General features: G+C 40.9%; 1 protein-coding gene across 2 annotated transcripts in view; it reads right to left on the reverse strand.

Moving 5' to 3' along the window:
- Positions 1-14,949, reverse strand: part of LOC147461995 (DUF21 domain-containing protein At2g14520-like) — a 97,534-nt gene extending 82,585 nt beyond the window's left edge. Inside the window, exons 1-5 of one of the 2 annotated variants that reach the window (XR_015187662.1) lie at positions 14,279-14,949; positions 14,065-14,141; positions 13,905-13,988; positions 13,719-13,832; positions 12,727-12,813 (exon numbers count right to left, since the gene is read on the reverse strand). Coding sequence is in view for 1 of the 2 variants with exons in the window: in XM_086509460.1 (XP_086365586.1) it covers positions 12,727-12,813; positions 13,719-13,832; positions 13,905-13,988; positions 14,065-14,141; positions 14,279-14,450 (534 nt within the window). In the remaining variant the exon portion in view is untranslated. The remainder of the gene's footprint in view (positions 1-12,726; positions 12,814-13,718; positions 13,833-13,904; positions 13,989-14,064; positions 14,142-14,278) is intronic. The other variant, XM_086509460.1, reaches the window with a different exon arrangement.
- Positions 14,950-17,018: the final 2,069 nt, after the last annotated feature.

Below are 17,018 nucleotides of genomic sequence, written 5' to 3' on the forward strand. Positions count from 1 at the left end.
CAACTCCTCTGCTCTCAGACTCTGCGTCCAGATGCTGTGAAGAGTGAGGCCCTGAGGGCTCTTTTATTCTTACAGGGGATGCCAAAAGCAGATCCGCAAAAGCAGTTAAACTCAAAAGCAACTAGTCCCTTAAAGCAGTTTGTTCCAAAAGCAACTGATCCCAAAATCTCCCCAGAAAAAGCATCAGCTTGATTTGCAGAAATCCGTACAACAACCAGCTCAAAATCCGGCCATGTCCGTACGGAACTGCCACGTCAACATGTCGGCGGAATTTCCGGGGGTCCGTACTGCTGTCCATACTGCCACGTGAGCTTCTGTCTGTACTGCCATGTCAGCATCTGTCCGTATTGCCACGTCAGCACATGTCCTTATTGCCACGTCAGCAATCAACGTGTGTGTGTGTGTGTGTTCGGGGACCTGCCACGTCACCAATTTGTGACATACCCCCCTCTTGAAAGAATTGTAATCGCCCTCGATTACGCCTACAAAACAGACAGAGGCCATAAACTGTCTTAGTAGACACTGACTGTTAGTATTGACGCACTAGACACGAGACATCTAGCACATGTACAAAGACGACAATCACATCACTGCACATGACATCACAGGACATCACATGACAATCAATCACAGAAACATTCATTCCAAATCTCAAACCATGATTGTCAGCAACGTATTTAGTAACCACATCTAGATCCATTCCGGACTTCATTGATGTCGGGTTAACTAATCCCATATTGCGATCATGTCTATAGAGATTTTTTTATTTTTATTTTTTTTGGACTCAAGCACTATCGTGTGCAAGTATCTGTCACCTCAAGCACTGTCTTGTGTGAGAATAATTTCCGAGGATCCCAATCCATCACTAAGTTCATACTAAACAGAGTAGTCCAATCATTCATTCCATTGAATCAACCGTGATTCATGATTCGTTATCAGGTTCAGTCAGGAGCTGTCACTGCTCCATCTCATTCTTAATCCTGCTCTTTTTTTTCCAGAATTAACAAATTCTTTCATAAAACATTAGTTTTATTCAAAATTCAACATCATGTTTCCAAAAAGTCTTGTTTCATTCATAAAGCAAAATAATGCTAATTTAAAAAGCTGTTCTGGAATGAGTATTGCCTCGTCTTGTTGTTCTTTCAATCTGCCAGTCATTATGTTTCCTGTGCCCTTTTGGGACACCTTGTAGCGATATGTCCTTGTTCTCCACATTCAAAACACTTCCCTGCCCTCTCTTTGGTCTTCAATCAGTGAAGGTCGTCTATCTCTTCGTCGATTGTTTCAGCTATGACTTGTTGAAGGTTCATATGAGGGGTAAGTCAATTTACCCGAATGTATAGCAAATCCCCGCTTCGCGTGTCCCATCAACTGTTGTATAGAGTCAGACTTCCTTTCGAGACAATAATCTCGAATTCTTTGGGAAGCCCACAACAAAACCGTTCAATCTGCTCCATAATTTTGATCTTCTTAAAGGATGAAACCGGTAGAAAAATTTCCCAAAATCTTTCACAGTAAGAATCCAAAGATTCTGTCTTGACCATCCGAACATGGTTCCAATCAGTAATCACATCTCGTTTATATTCTTGTGTAAGACATGAAGAAATAAAGAATTTCTTAAATTTCAACCACTTTGTCGGCGCATGTTTCCTTAACAACAGAGTGGACCACCATGTCCGTGCATTGCCTTTCAGAAAGGATGCCGCCCGTCTGATCTTGGAGTGCTCTGTATAGCGGCCTCCAAAAAATGCTATGTCAAACTGTTGGACAAAGGCTAAAGCCTTGGGAGCATCTCGGAACCCTAAAAAATGCTGAACTTTAATGCCTGTCCTCCCTCTTTGACTTCTTTGGGCTTTTCGCCCTTGTTGTCGAGAAGATCATATTGATTGGCTCTGTAGAAATGTTTTCTTTTTACATAAAACATGTGCTCTGTCCGTCGTTTCTTGCCTTTCCTGTACTCATCACTCGAGTCGAAAGAAGATGAGGTGTCCGAGCTATCAGAAGATGAGGACGAATTGGGCAATACTTCGAAGCGTACACGCTTCTTCTGCTTTCTGGCCTTTTCAAAAGTGGACTTTTGACCCAAGTAACCGGGGAAATTAGTTCCCTTGTTATGTTGCTTCAATTGCTTTTCCGTCGGCTTCTTCATAACCAGAATCTGATTGATTCGGGCCTGGACCGTATCATGGACTTCTTCTTCAGTAAACATTCTTGGAGTAGGAGGCTTCTTGATGGCCGGTTTGATTGGTGGCTGGGTGGTTTTCTGCCACAGAGTATGAACTTCAGTCATCGCCTACTGGGTAGAAAATTTTGCAAATTGGTGATCCTTAGCAAATTTAATCATCTGCTTCAATGCCTCGTCAACCTGCTGTCGACATTCCATCTCTTCAATCTCAGCCTGAGTAAGCCGAGATGGGCCGTAGTCTTCTAACTGCTCATGAGAATCTTCTCCGCGATCTCCTCCCGCATTGGCAGAGGCAGAAGAAGTCGACTGATCTTTGTTGGAATCCATAAGTGTCGCGAGAAAAAGGATCGGATTTCCCGGTAGAAGAAAAATCGGCCGTGATTTGATACCGCTGTAACAAACTTGGGCACCCCAAGTCTAGATTTTGTCGCGACATAAGAAAGGATCACTTAAAATACTTCACAACTTTGAAATCACAGTTCAATTTGGTCGACACGGCCCGGCATAGTTCCGTGCCTAGAGAGATTGGCCCCAAAGACTGGCGTCCCTTTCTTTATTTCTTTTATATTAATCTTTGAGCAAAGTACAACTTCCGTAGGGTTCTCTGCTCTCAGACTCTGTGTCCAGATGCTCTGAAGAGTGAGGCCCTAAGGGCTCTTTGATTCTTACAAGGGATGCCAAAAGAAGAGCCCCAAAAGCAGTTAAACTCAAAAGCAACTAGACCCTTAATGCAGTTTGTTCCAAAAGCAACTGATCCCAAAATCTGCCCAGACAAAGCATCAATGTGATTTGCGGAAATCCGTACAGCAACCAACGCAAAATCCGGCCATGTCCGTACGGAACTGCCACGTCAGCATGTCAGCGGAATTCGCGGGGGTCCGTACTGCTGTCCGTACTGCCACATCAGCACATGTCCGTACTGCCACGTCAGCAATAAGCGTGTGTGTGTGTGTGTGTAGCTGTATTAAATCTTACTTAATAAGACATAATTGAACTTTTACATTCAAAAGACAACTAGCCAAGGATCAATGAACTGATTTGTACGAAAATAACTCAGTATCAGAATTATCTAAGTACAAAGATTGTGAGAAAGAGATCCTCTTTCAATGTGGTTTGGTAGTAAAAAAACTTCCCCGTTTTTCAATGGATATTTCATAACAGAAGTGCTGCTTGCCAAAGAAAAGAAACCCTCCAAGATAAGATAGAGTCCTTACCTGCATCCATCCAAACAAGACAACAATTCAGTTAGCCTTGGATGTGTTTTACAGGTATTAATGGACTATATCAGTTGTTATCCATGTCCATCTTTACAGAATTTAATTACTTTAGACAAGCTAGGTTATAGAGATTTTTTTTTAAAAACAGTGAGGTCTACTTGTTTAAGCCATAGCTTGGTAGCTATGCTTGAGCTCATAGAAACAGCCATATACTTACTAGTCAATATAGTTTTGTAAAAACTCCATTCTTATCACGTGAGACCACATTTCTCGAGTCATATCTCGGTATTTATGCCAAGTTTTGAGAGTACCAACCATATACTTACCTTCAATTTCCCAAGCTTTCTCCATAGCTTGGTAGCTATGCTTAAAAATAACAGTAGCAACTATTCTCTTTCCAAAAAGAGAGTATCAAAAAAACCTATTCAAGTGGAGCTTTTATGTTTATGAGAAAGAGGTCAAATTTTTCCGCAATGTTGAGAGTAATCCCCACATTCTTACCTTCAAAAAACTTTGAATTTCTCATTAAGCCCTTAGTATTCCATTCAGTTCGACAGTATTCAGCTCTATTTTAGCCAAGATACTTTTAAGTGTAGCGTCTTTTTATCAGTTCCTTTCCACATGCTAAAAAAACCATATACTTTCCTTCATAAAGAGCAGAATATCCAAAGATTGGTAGTTCCCCTAAAAAAACCCCAGGGTTATGCCAAGCAAGAGGTCATCCTTCCTCACATTGTGAATCCATACACAGTACCCCATGTTTTGAATGATACAAAGCTAAGATTAGCTTTTTTTAAAAAACCAGTTTTAACGTCAAACGATTAGTTAAGCCACAAGTTTGAGATAACTCGCAACAGCTTGAGAAAAAAGCCAGAAAAAAACCAATTTTTTTAAAAAAACAGCGACATAACTAGTCCATCATGCTAGTTTTTTTTCCGAGCCAAGTGACCATTAGGTTCACACTCAAATGCTGCTTCTATTCATATATTTGGAAAAAACCAATTTTTCCGTCAGTTGAAACAGATGTTTAAGAACGGCCATGAAGCCAAGCCAACCAATATACTCCCAACCATATACACCTGTACATGCCAACATACTGCCCCATATCTACCTAATAATTTTATGCAGAGGTGAAGTCTTTCCATGGTTTTTTTTAGAGCCATTTCATCATACTGTGGCAAGCCTCGGCTTCTATGACAAGTTTTTCTCTTCAAAAAAAACCGAAAACAGAAAATACCTCCCTTCATTTCCTATGCATAAGTGATTCCAAGGTCATCAATAATGCCTAGGCCTATCAGAAAAAACAAGTAGATAGGAGCTTGGTGATTAAAAAAAAAAAATTATATGCAGTAACGAAAAAATTGTCCAAGGTTCCGCAGGAGAACAACCACTATCCATCAAAGTAAGCCTTAGTTAGTACATCCAGTCATTTCCCTTGATCTGCCCAAGAGATGCCAGCCCATCTAAATATGTCCCACCCTAATTGAGGGCAAAAGAGTAGGTAGCACTACCCATATGCAGCTACAATCTTTCTTTAGGGGAAAAAACGTTTTAGTCAGAGAGAAAAAAACCAAAGACACCTATTCTGCAGTCGTTTAAACGATTGCCAAAGCCTTTGAGAGCTTTATGTAGTATTTAGCAACCATATGCTATGCTAGAACATCTCCAGAACCACAGTCGGTCAAGGGATAATAACCATTAAGCTTGATCAGGCCTCATGCTACAAAAAAAACAGCAGTCGATTTCTGGCGAAAAGAAGACAGTTTAGGAAGACTTATAATACCTGTGGTGACTGAGTAGCAAGCTCCATTGCTTTTGGTATTTCAAGCGGAAATAACACAGAACGGGTTTACCCAATATACACACTGAATCTCAAGCTAAGTGAGGGCTAAGGAGTGCCCTCACCTTTATAGGTTTGGTATGCATGCTTTCCTGAGTGTCTGAAGTGAAGAGAGTAGAGCCGCCCCATGCTATGAGAGCGCCTCGTCTGTCAGATGCCATTACTGCCAGGGGAGAAAGCTCACCTTTACACGGTCCGAGGATGGAAGGAGCCGCCTTCCTTCTGTAATGATAGTTTTGAATATTTTTTTACGAGCTCCTTGCCCAATACCCAAGTCGGTGGCACAATGCTAGTAATGTAGGCCCTACTTTGCCAATAGGGGGGGAGAGAGGAAGGGGGGGGGGGGAGATATATAAGACTCCATAATGTTCACCCATAGTGTGTGTGTGTGTGTGTGTGTGTGTGTGTGTGTGTGTGTGTGTGTACCCGCCCTAACCCAGGCACCATACACAATGGGTCAGTAGTAGGCCCATTGTGTATGGGCCTACTACCTAATGAGAGTGATAAGACTCTCTTTTTGGAATAACAGTCCAGGCCAGTTGTGCCTAATGAGAGCCTGAGTGATGATATTACGGATTTGATTGTAATTAAATCCATTCAGGCAGTATTTTTTAATAAGTACTCAAATTTCCTCCCAAGCAATGGAAGGTGACGAAGAAGAGTAGCAGATTAAGTGTAGAAGTCCAATACAGGAGCTGATAGAGGATTTGTAGAGCCTATTGCTGTTTCTTTTGATGAATTCTATGTGTGGTAGTTTGAGAAGATCCTTTTTCCAGATGAATCTCAAGTCGTATCCTCCTGTAGATGGGGCGTGAAGGGATATCGATAGTTTAAGAAAGTGGGCTGTTTTGCAGAAATTCCCAAGAGTTGAATCCTCCGAGATAGAGGTTGGCTCAATTTTTTAGGCATTGGGGGTATATTTGATCAATCTCAGATGAGAACAGTCTGTTGTTGACACTAAGTATGTCATCCATATACCTGAAGGTGTGTTTGAATAGTGGGAGAATTTTATGGTTGGTTTCCATGTTTTTCAGGCACCATTTGTATTCAAAGAAAGCTAAGTAGATCTTACACATAAGTGGTGAGCAAGAGAAACCCATCGGGATTCCAAGGCATTGATTATAGCATTCGCCTCCTGCTATAATAATACAGTTGTTTAACAACCAAAAAATGTAGGAGCATAGTTTTATTTCATCAAAGTGTAAAGGGTTAATGGATTGAGATGCTAGAATCCATCTGGGTTTTTTTGCAAGAGAGATAAAGAAATGCTTTCTTTTTTTGGCATTGGTAAATGCTAGGTTAATGACCTTGGCCAGTACAGTTTTAAGGCCAAGATCTCCGTTCAGTGGGATGTTTTCATAGCATTGTGTGATATCAGCTGTAAAGATGTGAAAAATATGCTGAGGAAGGTTAAGTGTAACCTCTGTAGCATTTTTTGTAAGCCAGAGGGGATTACATTGGATATTAAGAAAATCCTTACAAATTTTTTGTTTTTCTGCAAAGATGATTTCAAATTCTGTGAGAACAAGATCAAGGCAAAGAGTAATATCTTTGGTGATATCTGTGAAGATACAATTGGAGGCATCAGATATCCACCTGAATTTATGTTTGTGGATTTTATATGTCGGAAATAGTATTGGTAACTTGACGTTACTGATAGTGTAGCCTAGTTGTTCTAGATGTATAGAGATTTTGTTGGAGATATCTTGTGGTGTTTTATGGTAAGATAGAATTCTTTTCCTGCAACCCGTTCCTGTGCAGCTTTCCAAGCAAGTTGTTTACACATAATAGTAGGGTAGTTGGAGCTTTTGTCAAGCCCTACTACTAGCCAATTTTCTGAGATAGTTTGAAAGTCGATGGCTAACTGAAGTGTAAGCCAAGAGTTATCAGAAGAAAGCCATTTTCTAGGAAGTAGAGAGATTTTTTTAAGGAAGCATTCCTTAACTAACTCTTTTAAGTCCGGTAGGACTATCATCTCCAGTCGGAGAGTACTGACAAGGTCAGTGAGGCAGCTAAGTAAAGCTGCTAAGGCGAGGTTGGGGTTTTTTGGATAGTTAGGAATGTGATTGAGTCCTTTGGCAAGGAGCTTTCGGACTGTAGTATTGTTGATAATGTTGAGGTCTTGAGTACAGACATGGTAGCCACATTCTTTAAAATGCCTACAGAATGCGAAAAAATGATTGCAAGTACAGTGAGGGATTGTTTTTTGTCTAAGAAAGTCATTGTTAAGAACTAATCCTTTTAGAGGATGGTGATATCTCCATCCAATGAGAATGTTGTCAAGTAGTTTATGGTTACCAAAAAATATGTCAAAACACTCACAAAAGAGACTTTTAGGTGGGATCCAATCAAGGAGAATGTTGTGATAGAGACAATGCACGTAGGTGGCTCCAAAATTCGAATCCACTTTGCTGAGAACTTTTCTTCCACATGAATTTGTAGATACCTGCAATATATTTTAAGGGTTAGATTTCAGGGAAGCTTCTGATAGCCGGGAATCTGCCTCTCCCTCTAGTAATGCTACGAGATTTTCCTCGATTAGATGAGGAGCTAGGTGTAAAAAAGGAGGTAAAAGAGTTGGGAGTAGCTAAAGAGTTGGCTCTTTTAAAAGCAGGGGAATCATCTTCTTCAATACAGGGTTTTAGCAGATTAGTAATGAATTTGACTCCTTTGTAATTTGAATATGTGGTGAGGTACAGACCGGGTTCCTCAGCTTTTAGTTCTTTCAGAATATCATGCATCAGTCCTCGGAAGATGTTAAAGGCAATTTGAGCAATCACAATCTGCTTGGCCTGCCCACCTAGCCAAGAGCAGATGAGGGATAGATGAAAGTCAATAGGTTTCTCTGGGAATAGGAGTTCCAAATGGTTGAGGATAAACCATATAGCATGGTCAAACCACATAATGCTTGACTCACAGGAGGCTTTGGGGTCCAGAAATCTGCAAGCACATTTTACATAGGGTCGGAAGATGTTCCAGATAGACTCTATGTAGAAGTCCGGATTACTTTTAGCAAACTCCATGCTACCCTTAGTGCGTATGTACAATCCAGTGTTCGATGGGCATTTAGAGTGATCGATCAGGTGTAGGTTAAAAGGGGCTTTAATTAGTTCACCTTTGTCCAGAAAATGTCCTCCTTTTAGAATTTTCAGTTTGCAGTCCTCCACCGTTGATGCAGGGAGGTTGGCTAGGTAAACCCAAGTTTCGCTGAGAATTGGAGCCAAGAACGCTTTGTTTGGTAGAACCCAGAGTTGATGGTCTACCCCGAGAGATTCAATTTCTATTTGTCTTAATGGTAAGACTGGAAAGACTTTTGAGATTTTAGGGACCATCTCAAGGAGATTGACATCATTGAGAGAGCAGAGGTTAGATTGAAACTCTTTTACTGCCTCTAGAGCGGCACTATCCCGACAGAAGATTCCACCTGTTGAAGGGATGGCGGGGGTATTAGGGGTGCAAACAAATGATGGATTAAGTCCACAGAGTTTTCTAAGGAAATTTGTCAGCTCAGCACCAGATGAGGAGAAAAGAGCAAGCTCTTGCTGATATTGTGAAGCAAGGACAGGAAGTTGGGCAATGTACTGGGATAGTAGATTAACACCTTCTATGGGGTCTTTGTCTAAAGAAGCTAGAATTTTTACCCAATCATTAAAAGATAACATATGTAAGACTGAAAGCTTCTTGTCTGAAATTAGAGCAGAGTCATAAATAAGTTGTGATGCATCCAAATTGCTAATACATCTGAGGACCAGAGAAGAGGCCACAGAGAGGGGCTCTGAGGTGAGTTCCAAACCTTGAGAAAGGACAAGAGTCTGCAAAAAACATTGAGGTAAGGTAAATCATTTCTTGCCATAGTATGTGATACATGTTTTGGCTTTCCTAGGAAGGAAAGGTCTAGATCTAGCCGCTATGGAGTCTTTTGGTGCATGTTCTTTTATGAAGAGCTTGATCTGGTGAAGGATCTTTGCGTGATTTTTAGGGTTGTGATTTGTACTCATGCGAGCTGTCAGTCTATACTGTGAGCAGTCCTGAAACACAGTTGATATAAAGATTAGAAAAGTGTCTTCGAGGTAAAGTCTTTTTTGGTCCTGCAAACCTTAAACCGGCTGAGTCAGAGACTATGGTAACCGTGAGCAGGGGACCAGAAGAGAGTCTAACAAAGGGGCCACCTAACACCAACCTACCAAAAAAGGTTTTAACGACTGTGGGTCCCAATATAGAACTCTATTCTATCGAGAATATCCTAGGCCAGCATCCCGGTATCCCCGGAGGGAAGACCCTATGTATAGGATGTGTGTGTAGCTGTATTAAATCTTACTTAATAAGACATAATTGAACTTTTACATTCAAAAGACAACTAGCCAAGGATCAATGAACTGATTTGTACGAAAATAACTCAGTATCAGAATTATCTAAGTACAAAGATTGTGAGAAAGAGATCCTCTTTCAATGTGGTTTGGTAGTAAAAAAACTTCCCCGTTTTTCAATGGATATTTCATAACAGAAGTGCTGCTTGCCAAAGAAAAGAAACCCTCCAAGATAAGATAGAGTCCTTACCTGCATCCATCCAAACAAGACAACAATTCAGTTAGCCTTGGATGTGTTTTACAGGTATTAATGGACTATATCAGTTGTTATCCATGTCCATCTTTACAGAATTTAATTACTTTAGACAAGCTAGGTTATAGAGATTTTTTTTTAAAAACAGTGAGGTCTACTTGTTTAAGCCATAGCTTGGTAGCTATGCTTGAGCTCATAGAAACAGCCATATACTTACTAGTCAATATAGTTTTGTAAAAACTCCATTCTTATCACGTGAGACCACATTTCTCGAGTCATATCTCGGTATTTATGCCAAGTTTTGAGAGTACCAACCATATACTTACCTTCAATTTCCCAAGCTTTCTCCATAGCTTGGTAGCTATGCTTAAAAATAACAGTAGCAACTATTCTCTTTCCAAAAAGAGAGTATCAAAAAAACCTATTCAAGTGGAGCTTTTATGTTTATGAGAAAGAGGTCAAATTTTTCCGCAATGTTGAGAGTAATCCCCACATTCTTACCTTCAAAAAACTTTGAGTTTCTCATTAAGCCCTTAGTATTCCATTCAGTTCGACAGTATTCAGCTCTATCTTAGCCAAGATACTTTTAAGTGTAGCGTCTTTTTATCAGTTCCTTTCCACATGCTAAAAAAACCATATACTTTCCTTCATAAAGAGCACAATATCCAAAGATTGGTAGTTCCCCTAAAAAAACCCCAGGGTTATGCCAAGCAAGAGGTCATCCTTCCTCACATTGTGAATCCATACACAGTACCCCATGTTTTGAATGATACAAAGCTAAGATTAGCTTTTTTTAAAAAACCAGTTTTAACGTCAAAAGATTAGTTAAGCCACAAGTTTGAGATAACTCGCAACAGCTTGAGAAAAAAGCCAGAAAAAAACCAGTTTTTATAAAAAAAAACAGCGACATAACCAATCCATCATGCTAGTTTTTTTTCCGAGCCAAGTGACCATTAGGTTCACACTCAAATGCTGCTTCTATTCATATATTTGGAAAAAACCAATTTTTCCGTCAGTTGAAACAGATGTTTAAGAACGGCCATGAAGCCAAGCCAACCAATATACTCCCAACCATATACACCTGTACACGCCAACATACTGCCCCATATATACCTAATAATTTTATGCAGAGGTGAAGTCTTTCCATGGTTTTTTTTAGAGCCATTTCATCATACTGTGGCAAGCCTCGGCTTCTATGACAAGTTTTTCTCTTCAAAAAAAACCAAAAACAGAAAATACCTCCCTTCATTTCCTATGCATAAGTGATTCCAAGGTCATCAATAATGCCTAGGCCTATCAGAAAAAACAAGTAGATAGGAGCTTGGTGATTAAAAAAAAAAATTATATGCAGTAACGAAAAAATTGTCCAAGGTTCCGTAGCAGAACAACCACTATCCATCAAAGTAAGCCTTAGTTAGTACATCCAGTCATTTCCCTTGATCTGCCCAAGAGATGCCAGCCCATCTAAATATGTCCCACCCTAATTGAGGGCAAAAGAGTAGGTAGCACTACCCATATGCTGCTACAATCTTTCTTTAGGGGAAAAAACGTTTTAGTCAGAGAGAAAAAAACCAAAGACACCTATTCTGCAGTCGTTTAAACGATTGCCAAAGCCTTTGAGAGCTTTATGTAGTATTTAGCAACCATATGCTATGCTAGAACATCTCCAGAACCACAGTCGGTCAAGGGATAATAACCATTAAGCTTGATCAGGCCTCATGCTACAAAAAAAACAGCAGTCGATTTCTGGCGAAAAGAAGACAGTTTAAGAAGACTTATAATACCTGTGGTGACTGAGTAGCAAGCTCCATTGCTTTTGGTATTTCAAGCGGAAATAACACAGAACGGGTTTACCCAATATACACACTGAATCTCAAGCTAAGTGAGGGCTAAGGAGTGCCCTCACCTTTATAGGTTTGGTATGCACGCTTTCCTGAGTGTCTGAAGTGAAGAGAGTAGAGCCGCCCCATGCTGTGAGAGCGCCTCGTCCGTCAGATGCCATTACTGCCAGGGGAGAAAGCTCACCTTTACACGGTCCGAGGATGGAAGGAGCCGCCTTCCTTCTGTAATGATAGTTTTGAATATTTTTTTACGAGCTCCTTGCCCAATACCCAAGTCGGTGGCACAATGCTAGTAATGTAGGCCCTACTTTGCCAATAAGGGGGGGGGGGGAGATTCCATAATGTTCACCCATAGTGTGAGTGTGTGTGTGTGTGTGTGTGTGTGTTTGTCCGGGGGCCTGCCACGTCACCGGTTTGTGACACAACTACATCTGCATACTTTATCCATGTACTCGAAGGTGGAAACAATACTCATGTTGTGTCTAAGCTTGGTTAAGCTGGTGTTGTGCCGGCACTCTGTGCCCAGCTTAAAATATTACAGAAATCCCACAAGGGGCACCGAGTTTGGGGCCAGTGCTTCTTTCAATGTGTTTGTGTGTTTGTATCCAATTTGATGGGTTACCGCCTGTCTTGTGAGGGACCACACTGTTTACAACGTCTGAAGGAATGCTCAAAGCTCCGAACAGGCAAATGACAACAACCCTTCCAGATGCACCAAGCTGTAATACTATTGTGTGGAGAAGATTGGATCTTGGGTCACATCAACAGTCTTCAAAGTAGAGTAATAGCAGCATGATGATTTCTATGAACTTGAGAGCAAACGTCTACAGTAGCCAAACTGGCAGCAAGGAGTATCTCACCAACTGACACATCATCCAGTCCCCCATAAGGATTTCAATTATTAGAGCACATAATTTTATCTCAACTGTCCCTTAGGCTCTTATGCAAAATTTGGGAACATATTAAACTTTAACTACAGCCATGTACCCACCCCCAAACAAAGCACCCCGCCTTCAGATCAGCACTAGAGAAAAGCTCAAGCGTAGGCATGACCTGAAACCCTTGATAGACTCAAAAGAATACCTCATTTCCATGCATGTCAACAAGAGTTTTCAATTCTGCTCGACGAAATAAAGCCACATGACCTTTCCCAAGAAGGAAGTCCAACAGCTGCACATATCACAAAGAACACAAAAAGAGTTGATTTTCGCAAGTTACCTAAGTGATGCTAATTGAAAAAGCAGCACTATTCTTAAGAGTTAAAAATGTATAAGCAATGACAATATGAAAGCTAAAAATGCAGAGTACATGAGACAACCTCAGTTGCACATGTGGCTGTCCTAAGGTTGACTCCACAATTTATTATTTTTTGCATCCTTCCTCCTCATAAGTGTCGTAAAATTCCTTTCCCTACCCCCTCAAATTTCAAAAATATATGTATTGACCCTTGAAAACTGAGATAGTAAGCAGCATACTTTGAGAGAGAGAGAGAGAGAGAGAGAGAGAGAGAGAGAGATCATTTGACAAGCCAGCATTGGCTCAGAAATTGAGTGCATGGGACCAAGAGGTTGATCTTTTTAACTCCAGCATGGCCGTTGTGTATAGAATAAAATGGGGCTGCTATTTGTGGCAGGTGTCAAACCCGGGTAGCCGGCAGGGAGCAACTGGCACGACTACCCCACCAGTCCCTCATTAAGAGCAGAGAAACCCAACAAACAAAAAAAACTATTCATTCTCATTTGATAGCCATTGCTCAGAAATACTTGAATTGACTTCATCCTCAAATGATGAAAACTATAAACTCTTCACCATTTAAGAAATGTATTATCCAACACATGAGTGTTCCAAGCTATCTATAAATTTACAGGTCTAATTTGGGCTAATTAATGCTGAAAAAAGACTTGAAAATTAGCAGACAATTCTGTCACAAATGCAAGCAGAACATAGACCAGGACTTGAAACTACTAACTTAAATAAGTTGGCCAAAGGAAGAGCAAGCCAAGTCTCAGGACAGAAAACACTTGCGAAATCGCTAACAATGTGTCATTCGGTTAAAGAACAAGCTCATGAAGTACCTTGCTGATGGGATACGTGACAGGAAAGAACAAAAAGACCAGGACCCGAACTACAGGAGTCATTGTTGCTCCAACTGCTAGGCCGTACCTCGAGCAAACAGCCTGAGGGAGAATCTGAACAGCGAAAAAAGGTAACATTGGAAAGCATATGGTAAAAACTGGGTGCAAATCATCAATACAACTGACCTCACCAAACAACAAGATAAGTGTCACCGAGATCAAGATTGCACCCCAAGCAGTTACCAAAGCGTCGAGCAGTATAGGCAGCGCCTGTTCAGACGCATATAACATAAGGCCTTATGAGCATTACTCACATGACGCTTCCATATCTTGAGAAAAAAATTACCTCCATGGCAAGGGCATTCCCTACGAGCAGAGTGCACAATAGTAGATGCTGATTTCTAACCACTGGCAAGATTTTGGCTGAGCATGTGCATTGCAAAAAAACATTAGAAACTGAGCCTTTAGGGATCGAAACAAAATGAAGGCACAATGTCAAGATAAATGAAAGGTTAAAAAAAAATGCCAAATAACAGTTGCTTTATCTTTCAACAACACACCTGCATACTTTTGATCCCTCGGAGTACCAGATTTTGTGAGCACTTCCAAGTCCACAAGCCCAAGAGACATCAAGCCAAGAGTAAGCCCTGACATCAGTCCAGCAAATAGCACAAGTCCTACAATAATGAGGATGTATAGCCAAAAGGCAGGTCCACAGCAATGTTCCTCCATGAATACAGCAGTCACGCAACTCTTGCAAAAAGTAGTCTTGCAATCCTTTGACACACTTAGTATCAATCAAGAATTTCAATTTTCAGTTAAGCCTGAAATTGAATCAGATGCCGATGATGATGATGGTGATGACAAAGGTGATGATGCACTCTATTCACAAATTGCTCATGTGTGCACAATACTGAGAAGGAAATAGCTTCTCCGCAGCCCATCTTTCCAAAACGGATAGCATAGAAGCATTGAGGAGAAGCTCTTGCTTCAGATGCTCATAGCAGTCTTAACCGCAAAAAGAAGCGGCCACCATTCACGCTCGGAGCCCATAACGAGTTTGCAAACTTCGCATCAGGATGGGAAAAAAAAGAAAGCAAGCCAATTGGATAGCTGCCTATCGAGACGAGCAGCTAGCCAAGGATGGCAGAGCTCCGGCAATGGCGATTGCTAATGGAGTGACGGAAACTTCCACAGCACAACAATCGGGACTGAGACACCATATTTCGAATCGAATGATTTTATTTAAATATACTCTCGACAAGAACGGGCCCAAGCGCACTTTCGCTTCTTATTATTATTATTAGTATCTAAAGTAACATAATATGGCTGAAGGGAGAGCTCTTAGCACTTGTCAAAATCTGCGACATGAAGGTTAAACTCCAAAACTGAAAGAAGCTCATGTGCACGCGATAAAGAGGGAGAGAGAAAGAGAGAGTGACTGCCGAAGGCGGCCGGCTGTACTAGTTTCTTTTAAGTAGATGGGGGTCTTTCTTCTATATTTGTCTAGCTACTTTGGTTTAGAGGGTCCCTCCATAGGCCGGCTATTGGAGCCTACAGAGAACCCTTGAAAGAAAGCGAAAGTACCCCATAGCTTGTTGTCAACTGCAACTATCCTCTTCGAAATCTGCTATGGTATCTTCGCTAGGGGGTGCTTCAACCACCCCTGAGATTGAAGTTTCGCCTTTTAACGGGCTTCTGTTGGTTTGATACAAGGAATGACCCTCCAAAGTTCTTGCTTTTTGTCGACTCTATGAGTTGGGTGCTCATTCTAAGCAAATCCACTTCCCAATCAAAGACCTTCGCGAGTGGAGGGTCTATGGGGGAACCCTCTTAAGATTAGGTAGAGAGTCTTGATAGGACAATCAGACGATGTAGTGTCCTTTTTTACCCACCCAAAGGACATGGGCTATAGTGTTGAGTATCCTTTTTTATGCTAACTAAAACTAAGAATCTGATTTTTGGTCTGCCCAGAGGGATTTTAGTTGGTGGATGCAATCATGGTCATCTTGACTCTCAAGCTTGCAGAGTCTAATCTTGTTGTGATGTCAAAATGACTTGCAATCATGGCATCTTGTGTCAAGCTTGCATGGACTCATTGTTTACAAGGTTGGGGTTGTGGATTGGTGCATTTTTTCAATCTCTTTGCATTATGTATGTGACAATTTAAGCTTTGCTAACTTTTCCTCTCGTTTTTAGTGCTTTTCTATAGTGCTTTTCATGAGGTAGCAAAGTGGATGTTTTTTTTTTGTATCTCAAAACTCAACATGCTTACGTGAGGAATAGACATTGACTCATTACAACATGTATCATGCAATTTTTATCATTGCTCATGTGATGCACCAACATGATAGGCCGATTTTCAACTTTCAATTTACAATGTGGGCCTTCTGTTATCCAATTATGTATACTTTGCTCTCCCATACAACTTTGTTGATGCTATCTTGAGGTGCAAATCTCTCTGGATCTTGAAAGCAACAAATGGCTTGCATGGGCATAATTTTTATGCAGGACATAAGCTTGATATACCTCCAAAATGATGTGTTGGCATATATGCGTGCCATGCATGAGAAATGCTCCCACCATACGAGTTGTATGATCACCAAGATTTCCTTTAATTCATTCTTTTCTTTTCAAATATAGCGTTAAGTAGGATGTTTGTCTCTCGCATGGTCTTAGCAACTTGCAATTGGGAAGGTAGTATTTTTCCCATGGTATACTCCTCAATGGCTTGCTTGGTAATTTCTTGTACTGTGGGAAATGATTTCTTTTAACATTCTTTTACTCCAAACTCCTATATTATAATGAGAGTTTTTTTCACTCAAAGAAAACAATTCTCACCTAAACTTGTTCTCTCTTCTTGTGTATGTGGTTGTGTGTGTTTGTCTTGAAGGGTTTGTGCATGAATACTGCTACGTTTTGGTATTGGATCTTTAAGGTCAGTATTAGGCCTTTTAGCTAGTATGCTTGTAGTTTAGCGGAGTTTTCTTATGAGGCATTGTAAAAGTGCACGGTGTGTGGATGCATGCGTATAGGGAACATGAAGAAGAGAAGAGACACATTGTTGTGTGGGTGGAGCAAGCCTCTCAATGAGGAGCTCCTTATTTTTTGTATATGTACAAGGAAGAAGGAAAGTATGGGCAATGGACGACCAAGCATCGGGTGTCCGGCCCCCGGCAAAAGGCACGTTGGCTTTACCCCAACAACCTCCCACTTAAAGGTGAATGTGCCAATAAGTGGGTCCTACTATCTAAACAACAAGTGAGAGATTCTCTCAACCTATGCCCATTGGTGGCTCGC

Source organism: Adiantum capillus-veneris, chromosome 3, assembly GCF_014529385.1.
Source record: "Adiantum capillus-veneris isolate H3 chromosome 3, ASM1452938v2, whole genome shotgun sequence".
Lineage (NCBI taxonomy): Eukaryota > Viridiplantae > Streptophyta > Polypodiopsida > Polypodiales > Pteridaceae > Adiantum > Adiantum capillus-veneris.